At 39.8% G+C, this 25,809-nt stretch overlaps 1 protein-coding gene across 5 annotated transcripts in view; it reads left to right on the plus strand.

Moving 5' to 3' along the window:
* LOC123513388 overlaps positions 1-25,809 on the plus strand; it is a 36,561-nt gene that overhangs the window by 9,418 nt on the left and 1,334 nt on the right. Inside the window, exons 1-7 of one of the 5 annotated variants that reach the window (XM_045270522.1) lie at positions 7,308-7,396; positions 7,671-7,839; positions 15,859-16,001; positions 19,100-19,279; positions 20,028-20,158; positions 20,581-20,723; positions 25,664-25,809. The exon at positions 25,664-25,809 is cut by the window's right edge and continues 52 nt beyond it. In XM_045270522.1, coding sequence (XP_045126457.1) covers positions 15,900-16,001; positions 19,100-19,279; positions 20,028-20,158; positions 20,581-20,723; positions 25,664-25,809 — 702 coding nt within the window. In that variant the 5' untranslated portion in view covers positions 7,308-7,396; positions 7,671-7,839; positions 15,859-15,899. Of the gene's footprint in view, positions 1-7,307; positions 7,435-7,670; positions 7,952-15,858; positions 16,002-19,099; positions 19,280-20,027; positions 20,159-20,580; positions 20,724-25,663 lie in introns of those variants that run through there. The other 4 variants (XM_045270521.1, XM_045270520.1, XM_045270523.1 and 1 more) reach the window with 4 other exon arrangements.

Raw genomic sequence — 25,809 nt, forward strand, 5'->3', positions numbered from 1 at the left:
CGTGTTTGCTCTGGTTGGGATATCAGTCAGTGAATATGCAACTCAAGATGGATTCTCCAGTCTGTACTGGCTAAAAGGAACTGTATAGGTACTATTTATCCATTCAAGTTTCCTTCTTAGTTCCACATCACTTTTCCATCCTTCCTTCTTGGTCAAATTCACACGTACTCTATTCATCTCTTTCCTTCCTTCTCTAGCTGATTATCATCCTTCGCTCCGCTCTGTGTCTCTGCATTTGCTTCCTTCGTTCCTTCTTCCTTCCTTCCCCGTAGTATTCTAAATGGGTGCCGGAACCACTACACAAATATAAGAACAATGAAACAATGCAAGACAATGTTAGCATTATCAGTGAAACCTCACAACAACAAAAATAGATAAATAGAATAGATAAGTATTTGAGGAAGTAGTAGACACCTACCAAAGCAATAATTTACTCACAGTTAGGTCTAATAGCACTTGTCCAAGGGGTGCTGTGAACTTTCCATTAAAGCTAGCTGTGATCTCACTGAACGTTTCCCTTTGTGTCTCAACAACTCAATGGGGGGAAGTCACAGTCTACCCTCTAAAGACAACTCTCGATCCTTCTTCACACAAAACTATAAGCATTTACCACACATACACCCTTCACATAAAGTTAAAAAAAAAAAAAAAAAAATGTCCCCAGGTCGAACTCCTCTGATGATGACCCAAAATGTCTTGACACCTCCCTCCCTCAGCTTTTTCTACATTAATTCCTGCAACATTCGTGGTCTTCGATCTAATTTTCAATCTGTGGAACACCACCTCTCCTCTACTGAACCTCATCTTTTCCTCACTGAAACACAGCTGTCTGATGCTATTTACAGTAGCCCCCTCTCTCTTCCCTCCTACTTTCTCTATTCTCATTCTCGTTCTAAAACTGGATGTTGTGTCTATGTGCGCAACAACTTAACTTGCTCTCGTGCCTACACTCTTGAATCTTCCGAGTTTTCCATCATCTGGCTTCGACACAGGAAATTACTTGTCGCACAGTTAGTCGGATGCTATGCACGGGCTCTGACTCTCTAAAGGGATAACTGACCCCCCTGTATCATGATCCTCGCACTCCTACAACACCATACCTCAGGAAGATCTTGGGAGTACTGACAAGTGTAGGTGTAGTCGAGGCTTGTATTAACGTTGTTATGTCACCGCTGCAACCCACCTGGAACCCTCACCGTGTCAGTGTTGATATTCACTCACTGCATCAGCCCAAGAGGGACTGGCTCCCTCATGTGCTGCAAGACATGTTCATGACTAAATTGTCCAAGTACCCACATGTTCAGGCTATTCATGTTTATTGTGATGGTCAGTCAATGGCAGCAGGTCTGGATGTGGGCTGTTCATCCGTGACTACATCTCTGCCAGTCTCTACACTGACACTGAGGTTTCCAGGCGGCTCCCTGCACCCATGTCTTACACTAGAGCAGAACTGTATGCTGTTCTGGAGGCGCTCCACATTGTGGCGCCTCTCCATAAGAATGTATATTTCTTTATTGACAGTCAGGCTGCATTGTACGCCCTTCAATCCACCTCCCCCATGGACTGTGACCTAGTTAATAAGTGTCTTGATCTCATCCACGCCCTTGAAGGTGCTGGTGCCATGGTCCATTTCATCTGGATACCCTCTCATGTGGGTATCCCGCTAAATGAAAAAGCAGACCATCTTGCTCAGTGTGCCCTACAAGATGACACAGTGAACCCTGGCACTGAGTACACTCTGGGTTATGTTAAGAGTAGCATTAAGGACTTTGTACAAAGTAGCATTAGTGATCAGTTAGAGCTTTGTTGCCATAGGGGCAGTAGCACTAGTCTTCACTATGCACGTGTCTCCCAGAGCTGTGCTTACACCTACAGGAGACATACTGCATCACATGACAGGGTGGCAATGAGGCTCAGATTAGGCTACAAATACTTTTGGGAAGTCAGTGCTTCTCCTGGTGTGTGCTGTGTGCTGCACCAAGGGGACACACTCTGCGTCATTATATCATGGAATGTCCTCTCATTGCTAAATTTAGGCCACAAGGTCAGCATGACTTGTACAGCCTCATTGACCATCTCCTAGACTCTGCCACCCTCAAGGAAATACTCAGGGAATATCCTGAGTTTGCTCCCAGACTGTAGGATGTCTTAGGCAATAAGGTGTGCAATATGTGTATTTATTTATTGAAATACTTGTATTCTTGCTGTGTATACTGTCCTGAGTTATTTTTGTGATACTTTAACCTTAAGTCCTTGCCCAGGGGGTGGGTTGCAAGGCCCATCCTCCTCCTTGTTGTAATTATTTATTAATTCAACAATAAATCAATCAATAAGTCATAATCTAACTAAATTTATCTGCATGTGCTGTCTCTCTCTCCCCTAACTCCTCTGACTATAGTAAATTCTTTGACTATTCAACTCCCAAAGTGGAGCACATTCTGTCCCTCTACCCTTTTGCAGAGATCTCTGTTCTTGGAGATTTCAATGTTCACCACCAACTTTGACTTTCCTCTTCCTTCACTGACCATCCTGGTAAACTAACCTTCAACTTTGCTATCCTCCATGACCTAGAGCAACTGGTGCAACACCCTACTCGTATTCCTGATCATCTTGGAGACACGCCCAACATTCTTAACTCTAATCCTTCTGCTTATGCTGTTACCCTACGGTCCAGCTGGCAGAGAGGACAGTCACAGAGCTTTGTGTACTGTAAGGTGTTTGTGTGTTTGTATATGTGTATATACCATTTGTGTCTTGCAATATAGTATCGTCCTTGTTGAGCATATCTAGCAGTGCAAGTTATGATGAGTGGTAGACATTGCATCATTTCCTTATATGTACTATACTACTTATTATCACTTTTTCTGCTTTTGTCTTACTATATTGTACATACCATCAGGTGATATTAGTGTTTATTTACATCTTTTATTTTGTACTACTTATTTGTAGGCATGCTATCATTATTATTATTATTATTATTATTATTATTATTATAACCACATTATTATTATTATTATAACCACATTATTATTATTATTATTATTATTATTATTATTATTATTATTATTATTACTATTATTATTATTATTATAACCACTGTGTGTTTCTATTGTTTTCTTTATTACTGCCATTATTATTAAGCATTATTGTTATTCTCATTTATTTATTAAATTTCATATTTCATTTCTTATCACATTGTAATGAATGTTAGTATTACTGGTGCATATTAGTATTAAATTGACATAATATCTTTTCAGCTACGTTTTGTTATTTTTTGTGTCTTTTCTGGAAGATTTGTAGACACCTTGTGATGGAATGGAGCCAAATAAACCCAGAAGTTAAAGTAAGGATATAGATATGACCTGATTGACCTCCCTGGGTATATGTGAATAAGTGGCGTGCATGTAGGTGGATGGCAGGGTTGATGGAGGTAGTAGAGTGGGTGGGTGGTGCTGATTCTGACAGAGAAGTACAGAATTGGCATGTTTTTACATGTAGTAGAGATGGTGATATGAAAGACAGATTTTGAATGTTTTTTTTATTATTTATGTATTATTATTATTTTTATTATTGTTATTATTATTATTATTATTATTATTATTATTATTATTATTATTATTATTATTATTTATTTATTTATTTATTTTTTTTTTTGGGGGGTGTCGGGCGGGTGCCAGCGGGTGCGCAGACAATAGGTGTAGGCCCCGGAGGCAGGTTGGGTGAGGTCCTTGTACAGCAGGCAGCAGCATTTTCTGGTCCTGATGCAGGGCAGCACGCTCCCAGGGGCCTCCTCAAAGCTGGCCAGGGTCAAGAGGAATTACTCGGGATCGTGGTCCTCCTTCATGTGGGGTGGGGAGGGGGACGGCGATCGTGTGTATACTAGGCTTGTCGTTCTTTGGTCCTCATTAAAAGTCAATACTCAATAGTAAACAACCTTAGAAAAAGGACAATGCTTCAGGGCAATGTGCAACTGCCGCTGCACCCTCACTGAGGATAAATACCCCCACCAAGCCAGTCAAGGGGGCCACGTGACAACCCTGGAGCCCCTCAGGGATGGCCCCTGCTTCTCCTGCCTCAGAAAGCAAGTCACCTCAGGCAGACTGTGATGAGGATGCTGCAGGTCATGACCTGAGACTGACTGTGATGAGGATGCTGCAGGTGCCACACCTCCCTCCGGAAGGTGTAGCACCATGTCAACAGCGTCCGGGGCAAGTTCAGACGACAGGTGTGTGACCCTGATTCTGCAGGCAGGGCACGAGAACTCGTCTTCCAGTGGAAGGAAGCCTCATCCTTCTCTGGCCTTCCTGTGGAGCACCAGGAGGCGCTTGATCAGCAAAGATCACAAAGGATGGAGTTGATTCGCCACAGTGTTTCTCTGCTGGATGACACATGTGTGCCTCTCACTCATGACGAACTCTTCTCAGCAGTCAAGTTGGGCAAGTCAACAGCCCCTGGCAAGGATGGCATCACTTATGATATCCTCAATGCTCTCCTGGAGGTAAAGGTAGACAACCCTATCTTGGATTTATTTAACATGTCTCTTACTGCAGGCAAGCTTCCCAATTCTTGGAAAACAGCCATCATCAACCCAATCCCCAAAGGTGATGGCACCTTTCGCCCTATTTCTCTAACCAGCTGTCTGTGCAAGATGATGGAATGGGTAATATTGAACAGGCTTATATACAAGTACAAGGTGGACCATGTACTCTCTGGCAATGTACATGGCTTCCTAAAAGGTCACTCTCCAAGTTATTGTTTTGTTGAGTGTCTTATAAATAAGGATGCTACCTCCAGAGCTTTTGTTGATCTCAAGGGTGCCTTTGACAGGCCCAACAAAGATGTTATTATGGAGGAACTCATTCTCAAAGGTGTCAAAGGTAGATTATTATGATGGATCAGGGACTATTTGTGCAATAGAACAGCACAGGTTTGGTTTCAGGATGCAATCTCCTCTGAGAAAGTCTTTGAGGTTGGAACACCACAGGGTGGAGTCCTTAGTCCAGTGCTTTTTAATGTTTTAATGGACAAAATTGCATGCTGTTCCTTTCCTCAGTTCACCCTCATCTATGCTGATGACATACTCCTCCAATGCCCCACACCCAGGATTCTCCAGTTAGCTTTGTCACAACTGGCAGTGTTGTGTGTCCAAATGGGACTAGTGATTAATGAATGTAAAACAAAATTTCAAGCTAAAGGGAAGGTCTCTCAGCTGCCCACTGTAAACAATGTTCCCATCCCTAGAGTTCACATACACAAGTACCTGGGTGTTCAGATGAGCTTCAGGAAGTCTCTTCAAGCCATCCACTATGTTCAAGACCTCTGTCTGCCACAGCTAGCACCGCTTTGGCTGCTAGCAAACAGGGGCCTGGGGGCTGGCATTCCAGTCCTAAGAATGTTCTATATATCTGTCATACGGTCCCTTATTGATTATGCCACCCCTGTTTTAATACAGTTTAGTTCCATCCAACTCCGTCCCCTGGAGCTTGTTCAGAATGAAGCCATGCAGATAATCTTGGGATGCCCCAGAACTGCACGGATTGAAGTCCTCAGAGCTGAACTGCACCTGCCGAGTATTATACGTAGGGTACAGGAAATTACTTGTCGCACAGTTAGTCAGATGCTATGCACAGGCTCTGACTCTCTAAAGGGATCACTGACCCCCCCTGTATCATGATCCTTGCACTCCTACACCACTATACCTCAGGAAGATCTTGGGAGTACTGACAAGTGTAGGTGTAGCCGAGGCCTGTATTAACATTGTTATGTCACCGCTACAACCCACCTGGAACCCTCACCGTGTCAGTGTTGATATTCAATCTCTGCATCAGCTCAAGAGGGACTGGCTCCCTCATGTGCTGCAAGACATGTTCATGACTAAATTGTTCAAGTATCCACATGTTCAGGCTATTCATGTTTATTGTGATGGTCAGTCAATGGCAGCAGGTCTGGATGTGGGCTGTTCATCCGTGACTGCATCTCTGCCAATCTCTACACTGATACTGAGGTTTCCAGGCAGCTCCTTGCACACATGTCTTCCACTAGAGCAGAACTGTATGCTGTACTGGAGGCGCTCCATATTGTGGTGCCTCTCCATAAGAATGTATATGTATTTCATTATTGACAGTCAGGCTGCATTGTATGCCCTTCAATCCATCTCCCCCATGGACTGTGATCTAGCTAATAAGTGTCTTGATCTCATCCACACCCTAGAAGGTGCTGGTGCCACGGTCCATTTCATCTGGAAACCCTCTCATGTGGGTATCCCGCTAAATGAAAAAGTAGACCGCCTTGCTTAGTGTGCCCTACAAGATGACACAGTGGCACTGAGTACACTCTGGGTTATGTTAAGAGTAGCATTAAGGACTTTGTACATAATAGCATTAGTGATCAGTTGGAGCTTTGTTGCCATAGGGGCAGTAGCACTAGTCATCACTGTGCACGTGTCTCCCAGAGCTGTGCTTACACCTACGGGAGACACACTGCATCACACCACAGGGTGGCAATGAGGCTCAGATTAGGCTACAAATACTTTTGGGAAGTCAGTGCTTCTCCTGGTGTGTGCTGTGTGCTGCACCAACGGGACACACTCTGTGTCACTATATCGTGGAATGTCCTCTCATTGCTAAATTTAGGCCACAAGGTCAACATGACTTGTATATCCTCATTGACCATCTCCTAAACCTAGACTCAACCACTCTCAGGGATATACTCAGGGAATATCCTCAGTTTGCTCCCACACTGTAGGATGTTTATGCAATAAGGTGTGCAATAACTGTATTTATTTATTTAAGTACTTGTATTCTTATTATGTATACTGTCTATTTATATATTTTTGATACTTTAACCTTAAGTCTTTGCCCAGGGGATAGGTGGCAAGGTCCATCCTCCTCCTTTTGTTGTATTTATTTATTAATTCAACAATAAAATTATGTATCAATCAATCAATCAGTCAATCTTTTCTCCCTTATGCTAAAGTTGTCATTACTGGTGTTGTCTGAGTCTTACAATTAATGAGAGCAAAGATCATAGATATATTGTTGAAATTCATGTAAATTTTTCATTTTGGCCTATGAGAGAGACTCCTGATATATATATATATATATATATATATATATATATATATATATATATATATATATATATATATATATATATATATATACTGATAAAATGTAATTTAAACTAATTAAAACCTGTCTTAATCCCTGACCTAGCCTCCCCTTACCTTATCTAGCGGTGGGGGTAATACCGTAAGAGACAGGTTGTGCCTCCCAAGGAATATATATAAATATAGTATAGAATCCTTGGTGCCTCCTCACCTCTACCCTCCTCGCGATGTGCCAATTAGTGCTGGACTTGACACGCTCGACTCGTCCATAACGACATAAAACCCGCTGTAACTAACCACAACGCTCGATCACTTCTTTTTCATAGGTTCTTGATTTTGTTTTCTGTGATTTGACATTGACGGATATGTGTTGGTGGTAGTGGTGGTGGCGGTGCTGCAGTTATTATGCTCAAGAAAACTTTTTACAACTGCGCATTTTGTAACTTACTCAAATCTTTAATACCATTTTATATTCCCACCTTTGTGTGTCCCCTTGAATTGCATATAATAGTTTTTAGGCTTACAGCACAATCTTATGAGTCTATATCTCTTTTTGCGTCAGAGGCCGAGAGAGAGGGGAGGAAGCAGGAGAGGGGGAGATGTGCGGTTACTGAGGTAGCCATTGCCCCCCAGGCGTTAGTCGCCAGGCAGCGGTACTAGGAGGTGTGTCATGCAGTGAGAGACTGAGAGGAGGGAGGTGGACAGTGGCTACGCGTCGCAGTCCTGTATGGGTAAACTTCTTTACGTCTCTTCCTGGGTGTTGTCAGTTAACTTTATCCTGTGAAATAGTTTTCGGGAACACTGTGCATCCCTATAACAGTCTCCAGTACCAGACATTAACAGGTAACGATGTGTTTGTGTGTGTTATGTTGAGAGGAGGCGTGTTTATCTTTTTTTGGGGGGATAGTATTGCCTCTGAAGTGAAGCTATTGAATTACCTATATCTGACGTGTTGTGTAGGTATGAATGAGTTATTGCTAAAATTGTAAGTGTTTTGTGTGTTGTAGTCGTGTGGGGCGAATATAGTGAGAGAAATAACACGACCATTGCCGTCATTAGATGTTGCTAGCCAGTCTGCAATCGCAATCACTCGTTACTTGATTCGATTGATGTTGATGTCTTATATGGTGTAATTCACCTCGGACGTCTGCTGGTCACCCAGCCAGTCTTCCCCATTACGGAGCGAGCTCAGAGCTCATAGACCGATCTTCGGGTAGGACTGAGACCACAACACACACCGGGAAAGCGAAGCCACAACCCCTCGAGTTACATCCCGTACCTATTTACTGCTAGGTGAACAGGGGCCACACATTAAGAGGCTTGCCCATTTGCCTCGCCGCCCCGGGACTCGAACCCGGCCCTCGCGATTGTGAGTCGAGTGTGCTAACCACTACACTACGCGGTGTGTCAGTCTCTCTCTCTCTCTCTCTCTCTCATGTGATGGGCTACAGTGACTGGGTATTGCGTACATAGTGTAATCCATTAGGCTTAAATCACTGTTCTGTTAGTGTGATTAAGTTGTTTGTTATTTGTGTGTTACAGTGCTTTGTGGTTTGGGATCAGATGATTTCATGGTAACTATTTACAAAACCCATCTTAAATCTATGCTAAGGCTTGGGTCCACAGTTTGGAACACCAGCTACCTGGGAGACTTGAAGCTCCTTGAGTCCATACAGCATCAGTGGAATGTATAGTCTCACTGATATCTCTTATGGGGCGATTAGCTCTAGTCTCTGAATTTATACTCTGTATAAGGTAGATTACTTCAAGCTCATCTTATAAAATGTTGGAAAATTTTTCATAACCAGTCTGCAATTCCTCCACAGGACTTTCACTATCTCACTTATCACTACTACTAGAGGTCACAGATTTAAAATACACAAGCCCCACACACCAACAGAATGCAGACATAGGCCCGTACCAAGAGTCATGAAGGTTTAAGGTCGAGGGTAGAAGGGAAGGTAATGTGGTACCAAGAGTCGCTGTCATTATTGGAATGAAGAGCAGAGGGAAGGTCGAAGGGAAGGCATGGGTGCCCCCGTGTCTTCCACATGACCGAAGAAATATTTTATAATTTTTGTAAGCTGGAGTGACCAACGAATAGTATGAACTAAAATCAACATCAAGTAATATTTCCAATCTCGGAAAACCGATAGTTATGTTTCCATGTAAGTTACTATTCTTTTTATAATAGTGAAGGATCGCCTTAAAATCGCGAGGTGGAAGAACGCAGTGGATCCAGAAAGCTTGCCACCTAGCTGTTTTATGAAGCTTGTTTTAGTTTGTCAGGAAAGTTACACTGTTTATTTCATGGTACTAAATATTTTCTTTAGTGAACTCATCATCCAACCCTATTAAAGATCAAATATGTGCATGGGTTAATGGAGAATAGGAAGTGACAGGGGAACTGCCAACAGACAGAAGGCTGTCAAAGTATGCAAAGAAAAGCCAGTCACAAGGTAAATACTAGCCTGTATAAGCAGGTTTAAAACAAAACCACAAAGATGTATGTAGGGATGTAGACAGAGAATTTCACAAGCACCCCACTTCACACTAACCCAGGACTTCTTATCAAACTCTCTCTCTCTCTCTCTCTCTCTCTCTCTCTCTCTCTCTCTCTCTCTCTCTCTCTCTCTCTCTCTCTCTCTCTCTCTCTCTCAACAAAGACAGTGAGTGACATAAGCATTGAGTGCAATAATGTTAAAGCTAAGTCAACAGATAACTTTTCACTGAGTTGGGTGTGATGTGCAAGGATTTAAGTATAGGTATACTGACAGTATTGTAGGTAGTTCTCAAGATGTATAGTCCTATATCCAAACCATTTCAGGCCATGATTAATGTAATTCATGATTGACTATACTAATGTGTTAACTGTGGAATTTTTAATGATATGCATACAAATTGTGGTCTAGCAGATCCCAAAGAATACACATTTCTCAACTCTTGTAATGAACTACCACTGCTTCTTGATATGGATTTTGTAAGACAGTGATTTCCAAACACATGATAAATTACCACTTTACGGATAATGGAAGGATATAGATAAAAAAAGAAAGTTAAGAATTCTGGAAATTATGAAAACACTGCAGTCTGTAAAGTTGTTGAATAAACCTGTTATAAATACATAGTGAAATTGAGCAACAACAATAAACATTCAGAACTACTATACATATACAAAACTTGAAAAGAAGAAAAATTATTTAAGTGTGTGGCAAGCCAGGTTTTCAATAAGGAATGCTTGAGGACACATATTCAATAACTCTGATCACATGTGTGCTTGTTACTCACTACCTGAGCCTGCCTCTTTTTCACATTGTCAGTTTCTCTCTAAGCACCAGCTGATGCTAAAATCTTGAATTTTTATTTAGCTATAAATATCTTAATAATAAAAAAATATTAATGGCATTAAATGACTTGGTGATCTCCTCCCAAGCTATTTTCTTTTTTCTTGTGAAGGCTAGCTGGGTTTGTTGAGCGGTCTTGCAAGTCTTTATTCTCTTTTACAAGATTGAGAATCATTATTCTCTGTTCGGGCGTAAGTGACGGGGCCCGGTCACAGCTTCTTCCCTCCATTCTTGTAGCGGGCATTGTTGTTTTGTTGTTCGTGGAGCTTAAATCCGGATTACAGTCATACCAATACCGAAACAACTGTTACCAACTCATGTTAGTGGTAGACCTCTCGCGGCCCTACCTTCCACGGCAACTCTTGGTACGGATTGAAAGTAAGGGCGGAGGCTTTGCCTTGCTGGTCGAAGGGAAGGTCCATGCCTTGGCCTTCGCGACTCTTGGTACGGCCCATAGATTTTTCAGTATTAGGTGCATTGATCATTGGAAGTCTACACCTGATAGTGTTGTCAGCTCTACTACCATTTGAAGTTTTTAAAAGTAGGTCTTCTTCACCAGTCCCTTGAAGCGGTGTTGTTTTCTTACACTTTTTATAATTGTACTATACTCACTGCATACAATAAATTCCATGTCCTGCATAGCAGCTCATGATATTTGCTCATCTATCTGTACCTTTGATACAACTTAACTCTGATTAATATATACGTGACATTGTCAACCAGCATATGGCACACTTATCTGCTCACTTAAAATTGCATATGTACTATTGTTGTTGTCAGTGGGCAGGCATGCCAGCAACTATGGGCTTCCATAATTGCTGTATCTACACACTGTTTCTGAGATTGTGCCTGACTTATATAAAACGGGGTAGCTAACTAGGTAAGGAATTAGCAGCAAGTCTTACCAGTGTATTCTTTTGTTATCCTTAGCTCCAACAAACTTTGGGGATTGTATGAATGGGGTTTTTGGATGATATTACAGTTTTTTACAGTTGACCTGGAAGAGGCTTGTGCCTGTGACTCTAGATCTTCATTTCCATATTTTGGTAGCATGTGGTGGATCTCATGTGCTTTATAGGCATATAATTCTTGATTTGCTCAGAGTTCATCTAGTTTTGCCTCAAATTTCTTTATGGAAGTTGCTGAAACCACCCACTCAGGCAAAAGGTTTTGAAGTAGCTATTTACTACCCTACACAGAAAGGCTTGAAAAGTTTCAGGAAATTTACTCTGCTTGCACTAACTTCACTGCATTTCAACAATTTACAACAATTGGTTATGTTCATCCTAGCTGCTTGGACTCCTGTATATTTGAGGAAAAATAAATTTCTGTCCATGGAAAGTAATTTCCAAACAGCAATATTCACAAAAATGTGACAACTCCATCTTACTATACTTAATACCTCTTTTCACATACATTAGGAGCCCTCCACTTACAACACCAAATAAATTGCTTTCCTCAGTCACATAGCCCTCCATATTACCTATATTCCTCAAGATTTCTTTCATATCTAAAGTGTTTTGGTTTAACTTCAGATAATGCAAATATACTTGGTTTAACATTCATGGTATCCAGTAAAACCTTGATTCTAAAATCTTATCGTGGGTGAATACATCCACATTTGAGAAGATAACAAGAAACTTAGTATTTACATTATTTACATCACTGGCACTTGATGTACCAGAAATTTGGTTTAAGGGGTATCACACTGGCCTATGATACGTGGAATGCGGACCATGATTCTTGGTGCGAAACCAGGAACATTATCACACTCAAGCTGGCAGCGTTCTTGCTATGCTAGGCAAACGGCCCAGCAACAATGACCAAGCCTAATCAAAAGAAACCAGAACAAAACCATGCCGTTTATACCTCAACCTGTGCTTCATTCTGGAATTGCATTTGCACTGCCTCTTATTGAAGAAAAGTAAGTAAGAGAAACTAGAGAAAAACCAAGACATGTGCGACGGCAACTTTGGAGTCAGAGGTGATTGTCATGAGCCCAAACTATCTTTCTAAGTTGATGAAATATTATTTAATATTCCAATATGAAAAATTTTGGTACGTTTTTTTTTTGTTTAAATAAAAGGTTTTTATTACATGTATTATGTTTATTTTTGTCATTGGGATAGCATATGGAAAACCGGAATGGATATGAAGCCATCCCAACTTTTCTCTGCTAATCCTTGGCAAGTTCCAGCTATCTGGAGTGGATGTTCCTCATTCCACATATCATAGGCCAGTGTGATAGCCCCTTTACTCTTGTTGTGGTCTTTGTTCCATCACCTTGACAACTCTTCTTTTCCAAGGTGGACCTCTGACCACATGCTTCCCCTTTCCTGTGTCCATCAGGTTTTTTTTTTTTGCCTTTGACAGTTCCCGATCCAGTTCTCTCTCTCTCTCTCTCTCTCTCTCTCTCTCTCTCTCTCTCTCTCTCTCTCTCTCTCTCTCTCTCTCTCTCTCTCTCTCTCTCTCTCTCTCTTAGTTACTGATGTTCTTTAAGGTTTCTTCCTGTCTTCACTCTTTGATGTTTCTGAATATTTTGTTCAACCTATCTTTTATCCAAGCCTTATTTATATTCTTACCATCTTATCTTCATGAATCAGACATGAATTTAGAATCTTCTTCGCAATTTGCCTATCATATTTAATCCTTTCTAAAAATATGTTTGAATCACTTTCTGGAACATTATACACTACTGTGTTGTTTTTCCTCTTTTCTTATAATTCATCTCTTCCAAAACTGTATACAGTAAGTCCTCATTGTACTGTAGTTCTTTATCCGGTAAATTCACAGTTACGGTATTGGGAAATTACTACCCTCGATTTGATATACGGTAAGAAAAATTTACAGAAATGGTATCCACTCATGTCATCCGAGAGGGCCCAGCGCAGAGGAGCTGGGGTGATGACGTCATCCACACCACACCTTCCCGCCACTCACAGTACTGACTTTAACTTGACCACCCTTGGAGCCTGTTATCTCTTCCCCTCCCCTCTTTTTTTAACTGCATTACATATTACTTACATGCATTACTAATTAGATGAATAAAGGGAATATTAAAGGGTCTATTGTAAGCACAAATATATTCATATTAATCATGGCAAACATTTAAAGCCTACTACCAGTGGCAAACCATTCAGCAACTGATAAAGGGCACAGATGGGCCTGGCAAGCCCACTATCAGTGAATGGTGGAAGTCGTATAACATGAAGCACGCTTTAGATAACATCAAGTCATCTTGGGACGAAGTGAAGACGTCTTCCATGAACTTGGCGTGGAATAAAGTATGGCCAGAATGCGCGCATGATTTCCTAGGCTTCGCTGAAGACGACATCGGTGCGATTAGAAATGACAGAGTCAATCTGTGCCATAGGGCTGGCTTCGATGAAGTGGATGATGATGATGTTCAAGATCTTTTGGAAAGCCATGCTAAACCTCTCTTCAAGTGATGAACTTATAGAGAAAGACAAGGCATCACAGGAGGCAGAAAGTCAATCTGTGCATAGGGCTGGCTTCGATGAAGTTGTTGATGATGATGTTCAAGATCTTTTGGAAAGTCATGCTAAACTTATCTCAAATAATGAGCTTATAGAGCAAGACAAGGCATCACAGGAGGCAGAAAAAGAGGGAGACAAGGAAGAACCTGTGCATGGCCTGGACATCAAAACTCTTAGAGAATGTCTCGGTGGTATCGAAAAAGCTCTGAAAACTCTGAACTCTGAAGGAACATGACCCAAATTCTGTCAGGAGTAACAAAGTGGCTCATGACGTAGAGAAAAGTGTCAAGATTTATCAAGAAATCTATGATGAAAAAACAAGAAAAACTAAACAGTCCTCCATCTACTCGTTCTTCAAGCCAGTCAGACATGCCTTGTCACACCTGCTGGCCCGTCCTCAATACTCTCTTTCTTCAAACCATTGAAACGTGCCAACCCTGCTACAGCTGATCCTTTTACATCTGCTTCTGACAGTGCAGACGACGACATCTTATCCTCATCTGCCCACTCAGCGGAAGATAAGTAAGGGCTGAAATCTACTGTCCCTTAGCCTCTGGAAGGACATCATCTGATAGAATACATGGCGATTGAATGGTAAATAAAAAACATTTTCTGTTTATTTCTTTTGTGCAGTACTTTATTTTTTTGTATTTTTTAATGATTATTTTCATGTATTTTTATTTCTGTAGGGGTGACTTTTGACGTGCTGGAACGCATTCCCTATTATTACATGTTATAATGGGTTCGGTATACGGTAAATTCGATATGCGGTAAGGTTTTCAGGAATGCATATGTACTGTATAACGAGGACTTACTGTACATTATCATTATTTCCTGTTATTCTTCTGAATTTTTGGGGTTGGTGGAGCAAATATGACAAAAAATTTGTGTTCCCTGACTATTCCTAACCTAATGGGGTGCTACATTCCCTCAGTCCCTCAGGCTCAAATTCAGGCCTGGTTCTACATGAGTTCAAAAGCATGTGTTATATTTTATATGCCTGCATGCTCAGTTGAAAAGAGGGAGTAATTTTTTTTTTTTTTTTTTTTTTTATTTATATATATATTTTTTGACAAGTATATAATAACACATTGATAGTGAAGCGCATATTCTATTTGCCAGTTTAGTTTTCTATAATGGTAATTAAATTAAATTCCTGCCTTTCTTCAGTAATGTCACAACGCTATCTTGACAAGTGCGTGTGTGTTACTCCTCTACATCCAGCAAGCAATTACCTGCACCTGCAAGAAGCTGCTTTCTGCTAGCATGTACCATTAACACAAAGTAAACAATGAATATTTAAAAGTGGTTCAAGCACAAGCATGCCAGCAAGTCAGACAATGGTGGTGACACATGTTTAGTGATGATTTTGAGCTGTATAGATAAAATTAGTTTGAATATCTATGTTTTATTTTCAAGGTAAGAAACTAAGTGTAGCATTTTCTTTGTTCTGCTATAATATTGCTGCAATAAAGCACTTAAAAACACACTAAATATTCTTGTTTGGTAAGTATCATTCCGCTTGAAATGACGGAAAAATGCATTATTTAGTGTTGAATAATGTACTAGGCATGAGCACCCCTTCTGATCTGAGATGTATCCCTAGTCATCATTGTCTAGAACCATCCCTATCCAAATTCATTTCCTTCAACTTCACTGCCCTAAAATAATGGTGGGAAAGGGACTATACCTCCCTCAAACTCCCCTTAACTTAACCTAACCAAAGGAGGGTGGCTACCAACTCCCGTCTAACTTAACCTAATCTGACTGGAAGGCTGTGGCCCTGTTGATCATCTAAATTGGCACATGCTGAATGCTGCTTGATGAAGTGATGCCAATATTAGTGTTGATATCTTACTTCTGATTAGCCATTACTCCTTAAATAATCTTATCTTCTTTTCCCACCAAGGACCTGCAGTGTGTAACTAGTGAGGCTGTGCTAGTGTGACGATGGTGGACTCCATGAGCCAGAAGGTGAGGGATCCCTCAGGGGTCTCCTATGTGCTGGACGCAATTTACAAGCGGCAGCAGAAAATTGAGGCTGAAAACTGGGTGAGGCTTAACGATTTACCGATCATGTTGATTAATGCTTGTTTGCCTCCATTGTAATGTACATTCTTATTAACATTCTGCAACTTTTACAACACTTATGTTTTCTTTATAAGTTTTTATTTACAATTAGTTTGATTCATGGATGAGATAAGTAGTATCGGACCAGTTCTACACTCACCATTTTTTGTTTGCTAGTTAGCCAACAACACCGCTGGAGTTTCATTCCAGTTTCACAGTCACCTACAGCTATTGCTTTTCACTTAAGAGAGTACCAGTATTTGTTAAATTATTTAGGAGATTTTAGGGAGAAGTAGGGCTGCCCAATATGTAAATTTCCAAATTAATGCTAATTGCTGCAATATCAGAAAAAACATATGCAGTTTTTAAGTTTAAGAGAAATTACTTCTACATGTATAGTAACTATTGTCATACTTTTTATGAAGTATTGAATGTTGCATCAAGATCAGAAGCTCACTGATAACAAAAATCACTGCTTTGCCCACCTCTTTCAAATTTCTTTGCTTTTCTCAGTTTTTTGGTAGTTGTCATTTTGTTTCAATATTTAAAAGGTGCAGCATTTCTCAGCTAATGTGCTTTAAATGACAGGGGACCAATATCATGTACTGCTACTATAGCTATAGACCAGTGGTGTCCTTGCTATTTTCTGCAATATTTACCATAGTGGGAATGCTGTAGATGGCCATCCTACATGTTTTAGATACAGGTTGAACCTCCCAAATCCAGCAACCACCAGACCTTAGACTTGCTGGACCATGGAAAATTCCGAACTATAGGCAGTCTCCAAAACACCCTCTATATACTTACCCAATGTTGTACTGTTGGCATAGGGTCCACACTGAAACACCTTTATCTAGCTTCCTCAATAGGTCCACTTTCTGTTGCACTGATATTGTCATATGTTTGCGCTTTTTCTTTGGTTCACACACAACACTATCACTTCCTGGTTGCTTGGAAGCCATGTTTAGGGGTAAAAATTACAGAAAAAATGTTATGCACCCGGGGGGTGGTGCTTGCAATAAGCAGCAGCGTGATACTAATCCAAATTTGACCCAGAATGCCCAGGCTCCGAAACATAATATAGCGCCGCCGTGTCCTAGCAGCGGTCCGGCAAATTACTCCAGCCAATTCAAAAATTCCGGCAAACAAAACTGCCGAATTACAGGTGTTGCCAGATGAAAGAATACCAGATTAAGGAGGTTCAACCTGTACTATAATTATTCAAGACATTTGAAAAACACAAGGGGGATGCCCCATGGGGGAGCTGTACAGATACAAGAAAGTGAGAATGAAAGAGGGAGGGTGGAATCACCATCAGGTTGACTTGGGGATTGATTATTGTTGGTTAATTGGCAGTGGTGCATCCACAGGGACAATTTCTTTCAACTTGAAGTTTTAGCCTCTAGAATGGCATCACCCAGCCAAGGTTAGGTTTGGTTACACTTAATTAGGCTGCACCTGCAGTTTGGTTAATTTCTTACTTGGTATTTTAGAATGATTTGCTTATTATTTATTTATTTTTTTAATATTTTGGTAATATCTGCTGCAGGGAAGGTCTTTTTATGTAATGCCTGGAAGTTTTCATTTGTTAGTTTCTTTCTTTAAAATTTAAAAAAGAATGGACACAGGTTTTGAATACAAATTCCTCAATATGTGTTCAGTATTTACATAACAAAAATAACTCGCCTTCTAAATGACATGTACTACAGTCTCTTAATTGTCTTGTACTATCAAAGGATTCCATATTTGCTTGCTCAGCTGCCAAGCTAACAGTACTGAATTCACTGACATGTGTAGAGGAAATAAGGATTCTCAAGCAGAATTTGATATTGCAATAATATGAAAAGCACACTGACATTCATTAGTAAGAAACTAGCCAACACCTGAAGACAGCCTAACCCAGCCAAAGTAACTTCATGTTTCCTTTGGTAGTTGTGAGCATTATATATCAGTAAGAAAGTATTCACATCCCCCTCCCCTCCACCCTGTCATTTGAAGCACATATACTGAAAAATACTACATTTTTTAAATATTGAAACAAATTAAAAACTTAAAAAATGACAGAAAACCCAGGAATTTGCAAGAGATGGCTAGTACTTTGAAATTAATTCTATATTATTAATACTTTTTGTCATAAATGACAAACCATCCAATAGCTATTTGCTAATAATTTTCTTCGTTTATTTACATGCTGGTAAAAAAAAAAAAAAATGGTGACAAACCACATTTCTTATTATTGAATTCTCATGCTTTATTCTGAATTTTGGTGTAGGCATAAGACAGTCATCATTCAGTAACTGTAGCTACAACTATCTGCATTATTGTTTAGACTGTCATGCCTGCAGATCATTTACTTAAAAAGTGAGAGTGCAGGATAGTATGCCCTTATTATGTGGAATTGCTTGGAAATGCTTGAGAGTTTTCAAGTATCCAATAAATATTAGATCATGATGCTACTGATTATGTGTTATACAAGTGCATAATGACAATATTTGATGACTGTCCTTGCTCTGGTTGGGATATCAACCTTTTTTGTACATGAGTTTCAGCAAAACTAACAGATGGGTATAAAGCACAGACAGACAGTTTTGCACAAGACACTGCCAGCCAGCCACTAGTGTGAATGTATTTTGTTTTGGAGGGCTCACTGCATGGTATTGCAAGATTGCAAATTAGCACATGTGAACCCACCTTTAGAAAAAAAGTCACTGTGGAGAACAATGTTTGAAAATGTGTCTGTAAATTTATGTACTATGTTTGATGCTATCATGCTACTTTCAAATATAAACTGAAAAACTAGTGAAAATTATTTGTATATGCCAGTGGCTTTGGAAAAAAAAACATAGGCAGTCAGAATCTTTTGGCAAGTGAGATTCGTAATGTGGAAAATTCAAATCCCATGAATCCACCAACCTTTGTAATCAGATTTGTGATTACTCAAGATAGGGAATCCTGCCAAGCACTACTGGTTTGGTCAGAGGTAGGGGGAGCATTGGTAGCAGTGTGTATTTTCACCTTATGAACAGTAGGACATTTATTGGAAGGATATTTGCATGACAATGCTTTCTTAACATGCTCAGGTGACAACAGATATGATAGAACTTCTGAAGAGGAAACTCAACATTGCCTCTGCACCGTTCCTTTCCTCGGCGGAGTACAAACTGGTGGGCAGTGCTGCAGAGAAGCTTGTCGTGTCCAGTAAGGATGATAAAGACATTCTGCTTGTCCTTGGCCCACCTTACACTCCAGAGTACTTCAAGGTAAATTATTTTTTGCTGCATGTGTTTATCTGACCATCAATTGTTTCTCTCTCTCCTTTTAGTTTCTCATATTTCCTTCACTTTTATATACCAGGACTATTTTCTCATTTTAATTTTCTCTAGCACATCTTTTTGCAACATTTTGTCATATGTTCTCTTCACTCTTACAGCTTCATTTATTTCAGTTGTCTAATATGCACTTCCTCACTCCCATCTGATAGTTGTTATCCTGCCATTTCAGCGTTACCGTGGTCACTATATCCTTCAATACTTGAGTCACCTTTACTCTTAATCCCTCCCCAACCTTTGCTTCTCATAGTCTCACACACTTCAGATTTCTTTGTATGTTCCTCCCCATCTGATCTTTCACCACTGGCCTCTTTTTATTGTTCTAACAATATTAATTATTGTACTCCCATGTCTGTTTTTTGTATTTGAAACATTTTAGTGCCAGTTGTTTTATTTTGCCTTACTAAAATAATTTATTTGTAAGAAAAAATAAGAAAAGCTTCAAGAAATCATCAGACTTAGATGTGGCAATCTGTGCATGAAATATACCTACCTATCTCTACTTATCTTCCCCATCCATAAATATGACCAATCTTTTTCTTTTAAGGCAACTTAATTCTTAACAGCCAGATTACTGAGTTTAGAGTCACCTAGATAGAGGAACAAGTGTCTTAAGTGTCACTGGCATTAGGGAAGAGTGTGGTGATTGATGGGAGTACCTAATTTTTCCACCTTGCAGTCAGTGTATGAGTCCAATGGGAGGCATTATCTTGTGTGGAACAACCACATGTTACACGGCACTAGGCCGCGGTATGTGGGGAACAGGAACCACCTCTCAGCCACGGCACTGAGGACCTTTGTTAATGGCTGGTGAGGCTTTCAGGGTTTTGTAGCATGGCTGTGGATCAACACTGAACCTGAAGGGTGCATGGATCTTGGTAGCATTAAAATATTGGTAGATTAATAGATTTGGTTTCTCTCTCTCTCTCTCTCTCTCTCTCTCTCTCTCTCTCTCTCTCTCTCTCTCTCTCTCTCTCTCTCTCTCTCTCTCTCTCTCTCTCTCTCAGGGTGTGAATGGAATGACCTATATTAAATATCTGTATTTATTTATTTACTTATATTCCTGTAATGTATACTATATATTTTTGTATTTTTATGTCTTTGTCCAAGGGGTGGGTGGCAAGGTCCATCCTCCTCCTTTGTTGTATTTCATTATAATTAATGCAACAATAAGTATATCAATCAATCAGGAAATTAACATCTGACTTCCTCCTCCTCTTGTGACGGTGCAGCCTGCAGTCAGCACTGAAGGGGGAGAGAGTGGGCAACTCCCGAGTCACCAAGCTAGAAGTGTGGAAGCAGGCTGTGCGTGCTCACCTCAAGCAGGATGGTGGCAACCAGACCTTCATTGTTGATATCATTCCACAGATCAGAGGTTAGTGTGATGCCTGCTTTACCTTTTTGTCTTCCTTATTCGGTGTGTGTGTATTTACCTAGTTGTAGTTTTACAGGGCCTGGGCTTTATGCTCGTGTGGCCCCGTCTCCATATCTACACTTATCCAATCTTACTTTAAAAGTATGCACACTCGTTGCAGACACTACTTCTTCATTTAAACTGTTCCACGTCTCAATACATCTTTGTGGGAAACTATATTTTTTAACATCTCTCAGACATCTTCCTTTTCTCAGCTTTTTACTATGTGATCTTGTGCTTGAATGTCATATTCTTCTCTCAGGATCAGTTTCTCATTATCCACTTGGTCCATTCCGTTGATCAATTTATAAACTTGTATCAGATCTCTCTCTCTTCTTTGTTCCAGGGTTGGTAGATCCATAGCCTTTAGTCTCTCCTCATATGTCATCCCTTCAAATTCTGGAACCATTCTTGTAGCCATTTTTGTAGTCTCTCCAACTTTCTTATGTGTTTCTTTTATGAGGGGTCCACACTACTCCTGCATATTCCAATCTGGGTCTTATTATAGTACTTATCAATTTCTTCATCATTTCTTTGTCCATGTAGTGAAATGCTACTCCAATATTCCTTAGCAAATTATATGTTTCTCTAAAAATTCTATCAATATGGCTTACTGGTTGATTGTTTTCTTCCATCGTCACTCCTAAGTCCTTTTCCTTTTTTACTTTCTCTAGTTCTACTCCATTCTCCATCTTATAGATTCCCACGGGTCGTCTTTCACTCTTTCCCATTTCCATGACATGGCTTTTATTCACATTGAATTCCATTTCCCACTTTTTACTCCATTCCCAGATCTTATTTAGGTCTTCTTGCAGTATTTCACGATCCTCCTTTTGCTTTATAACTCTGCACAGTTTCGCATTATCTGGCCGCCGCGGTACAGTGGAACCAAGTGTGCTTTGGGATCTTCTCCAAGTGCAGGTTGAATCCTGTCCACGGTCTGAGTGTTTGGGCTTTATAACTCTGCGGGTGGGCTTTGAGAGTACCCAAAAGTATCTTTAGCCCATAAATTCCGTCATGCAAACAGATTTATGTAGCTGTTCACTCCTTCTGGCATGTCGTTTATATATATGAGGAAAAGTATTGGTGCCAATACTGACCCCTGTGGCACTCGCTTTCTACTGCTCTCCACTTGGACTTCATATCTTTAACTACCGTCCTTATTTCTCTCCCCTTCAAATAATTTTCTATCCATCTCAATGTGCTTCCTTTTAATCCACCCTTCTCCTCTAACTTCCACAGTAATCTTGCATGTGGCACTTTGTCAAACGCCTTTTTAAATCCAAATAAATACAGTCAACCCATTCCTCTCTCTCTTGTACTTTATCAACTATTCTAGAATAGAAACTCAATAAATTAGTTACACACGACTGTCTTTTTCTAAAACCAAATTGGCTATTTGATATTAATTTGTTGTCTTCAAGGAACTCGATCCATTGTTTCTTTATTATTCTTTCACACATCTTGCATATTACACTAGTTAGTGATACCTGTCTGTAATTTAAAGGTTTTTACTTCCTTCCGCTCTTATATATGGGAACCACCTCAGCTCTTTTCCATTCTACTGGTACTGTTCCATTTTCTATTGAGCATTTTATGATGTTGTATATAGGACTTGCTAGTTCTTCCCTACATTCTTTCAGTATTCTGCCTGAGACTTCATCCGGTCCTATTGCCTTCTCTTCATCCAGTTCCTTCATTAACTTTTTATTTCAAGCTTGGTTACTTTGATCTCTTTCATATAGACTCTCTCTCTATTACCCTGTGGCCTTTCAAATTTGGATTCCTTAGTAAAGACCTCCTGGAATTTATTATTTAATAGTTCTGCCATACTTTTGGGTCTTCCACCATCCCGTTCTCTCCTTTTAACCTTTCTATTGTTTCTTTTTGCCTAATTTTTCCATTTATGAATCTAGAACAATTTTGGTTGCTCCTTACATTTTTCAACAATGTCCTTTTCAAAGTTCTTTTCCTCTTCCTTCCTCACCTTAACATATTCATTTCTCGCTGCCTTGAAGTTTTCCTTATTTACTGGATTTCTATTTCTCCTCCACCTTTTCCATGCTCCATCTCTTTTCTCCTTTGCCCTAGCACATCGTGTGTGTGTGTGTGTGTGTGTGTGTGTGTGTGTGTGTGTGTGTGTGTGTGTGTGTGTGTGTGTGTATTTACCTAGTTGTATTTACCTAGTTGTAGTTTTACAGGGCCTGGGCTTTATGCTCGTGTGGTCCCGTCTCCATATCTACACTTATCCAATTTTTCTTTAAAACTATGTACACTCTTTGCTGACACCACTTCCTCACTCAAACTGTTCCAAGTCTCAACACATCTTTGCGGAAACTAATTTTTAACATCTCTCAGACATCGTCCCTTCCTTAGTTTCTTACTATGCGATCTTGTGCTTCTAAAGTCATATTCTTCTCTCAGGATCAGTTTCTCATTATCCACTTCATCCATTCCGTTAATCAATTTATAAACTTGTATCAGATCCTCTCTCTTCTCTGCTCCAAGGTTGGTAGATCCATAGCCTTTAGTCACTCCTCATATGTCATCCCTTTAAATTCTGGAACCATTCTTGTAGCCATTTTTTGTAGTCTCTCTAATTTTCTTATGTGTTTCTTTTTATGGGGAGTCCACACAACTCCTGCATATTCCAATCTAGGTCTTATTTTAGTACTTATCAATTTCTTCATCATTTCCCTGTCCATATAGTGAAATGCTACTCCAATATTCCTTAGCAAAGGAATGTGTTTTTCCTCAGTATCTTATTCATTCATAATCTTTAAATAATGAATCTTTTACACCCTTTGTGTAGTCACTTCTCTTTTTCCTTTTCTTTCCTTCTCTTTTCTTCTTCTCTTCTCTTCTCTTCTCTTCTCTTCTCTTCTCTTCTCTTCTCTTCTCTTCTCTTCTCTTCTCTTCTCTTCTCTCTCTCTCTCTCTCTCTCCACATAATGTAGTAATGTGCACAATGATGGTCTTTATTTTATATCAGTCTTTCACCTGACCTCTCTGTAATAATGAGTTGTACCAGTTTCATAACATAACATAACATAAACATAAACATAAATAATAGGATAACAAAGGGCCACCAGGGCCCATCTAGGTTATCCTGTATCAGTCGCACAGCGACCTCGTCATCAGTACTTAAAGATACACTTACAAGTACACAATACATTATATACTAATTCTAAATATTTGGCCCATTAACAGGGCTAAGTCCTGCAGCGAATTCCTCTACAATCTGTGATCCCCATACATGGGGATCATGTCTTGTTTAACTATAGTAAATTTCTTATAAAAACTATCATGCAGCACTATACATAATTATAAATCTAATAAATTTAAGTGCTTATCTAATCTGTTTTTAAACATTGTCAAACTAGTGCTATTTACAACCCTCTCTGGCAATGCATTCCAGAAGTCTACCACCCTATGACTAAAGAAATATTTTCTTATATCTAACCTGCAGCCTTGCTTTCTAATCTTCCTGCCATGATTTCTAGTCCTACTTCCCTCCTCTAAGGTAAAGAAAGATCTCACATCTATGTAGTTTGTATCTGAGAACATTTTAAATAACTCTATCATATCCCTCTTATACATCTCCTCTCAAATGAAAACATGTTTAATTCCTTTAATCTATCTCTATACTCCAGGCACTTTAATGCTGGTATCATCCTAGTTGCTCTTCTCTGAACTGCTTCTAACATGTTGATATCCTGCCTATAATGGGGTGACCAGGCCTGTATGCAATACTCTAAATGGGGCCTAACATAGGAATTATATAAGCTACACCACTTCCTTACTTTTATAACTAACATTTCTATTTATAAAACCCAGGATCCTATTTGCCCTATTTCTTGCTTCTAAACATTGCTTTGAAAATTTCATAGTCCTGTCTATCACTACTCCTAAATCCTTTCCTTCCTCTACTGCCTCTAGCCAACATCCCTCCATCTCATAGCTAAAGTTTGTGTTGTCTTTACCTAAATGCATAACCTGACACTTTTAGAATTAAACTCCATCTGCCACCTGTCTGCCCATGCTATCAGCCTGTCCAGGTCTCGTTGTATTCTGTAATTGTCCTTTTCACCCTGTACTGCACATGCTATCTTAGTATCATCTGCAAACTTTGATACTTTGCTACTAATTCCTATATCTAAATCGTTAATGTACACCAAGAAAAGAAGAGGTCCTAGCACTGATCCTTGGGGTACCCACTAACCACTTCCTTCCACTCAGACATTGCCCCATTTAATACTACTCTCTGTTTCCTATCAGAAAGCCATTCACTAATCCAATCAACTAACCTACCCCCTATCCCATGTAGTCTCAATTTGTACACTAGCCTCCTATGTGGTACCTTATCAAACGCCTTGCTAAAATCTAGATATATAACATCTATGCTATTTCCATCATCTAACTCCTTGGTAATATATTCTAAGATATCGAGCAAATTTGTAAGACAGGACCTCCCTGATCTAAAGTTTGCCATGTTGGGTATCTGTAATTAATCTATTCTCATTTAAATGCTCCCAAATACTACCCTTAATGATTTTCTCTAGTATCTTACATACTATACTAGTTAAACTGATCAGTCTATAATTATTCGCATCATCCTTCCTACCTTTTTTAAATATTGGTATAACATTAGCTAACTTCCAGCAAACCTAAGTGATCTTTCAAAGTTTAACTTTAGTGCTTCAGAAATACTGTCTACACCCTCCCTAAGTACTCTGGCATGTAGCTCATGTGATATTATGATAACTGAATTTAAAATGACTATTAAAGATGAGGAAGCAGTTTCTTTAGTTACCTTCTGTGGTCATTCAAATGGAGATAGAGCATTTCCTCACCAATGTGGCACCAATGATAAATTTGTCTGCATAATGTGTTGCCTGGCAGGTGACAAGTGGATGAATGTGAAAGGAGTGAAGCCCCAGAAGGAACTTGGACTTGACCTGCAGAAAACTATCAGTGCTCTGGAGGCTTCTGGGGAATCAAGCATCATGTTCTCTCTATTTGGACCTGCTGGCACCACTCCCTACACC

This window comes from Portunus trituberculatus, chromosome 36 (genome assembly GCF_017591435.1).
Source record: "Portunus trituberculatus isolate SZX2019 chromosome 36, ASM1759143v1, whole genome shotgun sequence".
Classification (NCBI taxonomy): Eukaryota; Metazoa; Arthropoda; class Malacostraca; order Decapoda; family Portunidae; genus Portunus; species Portunus trituberculatus.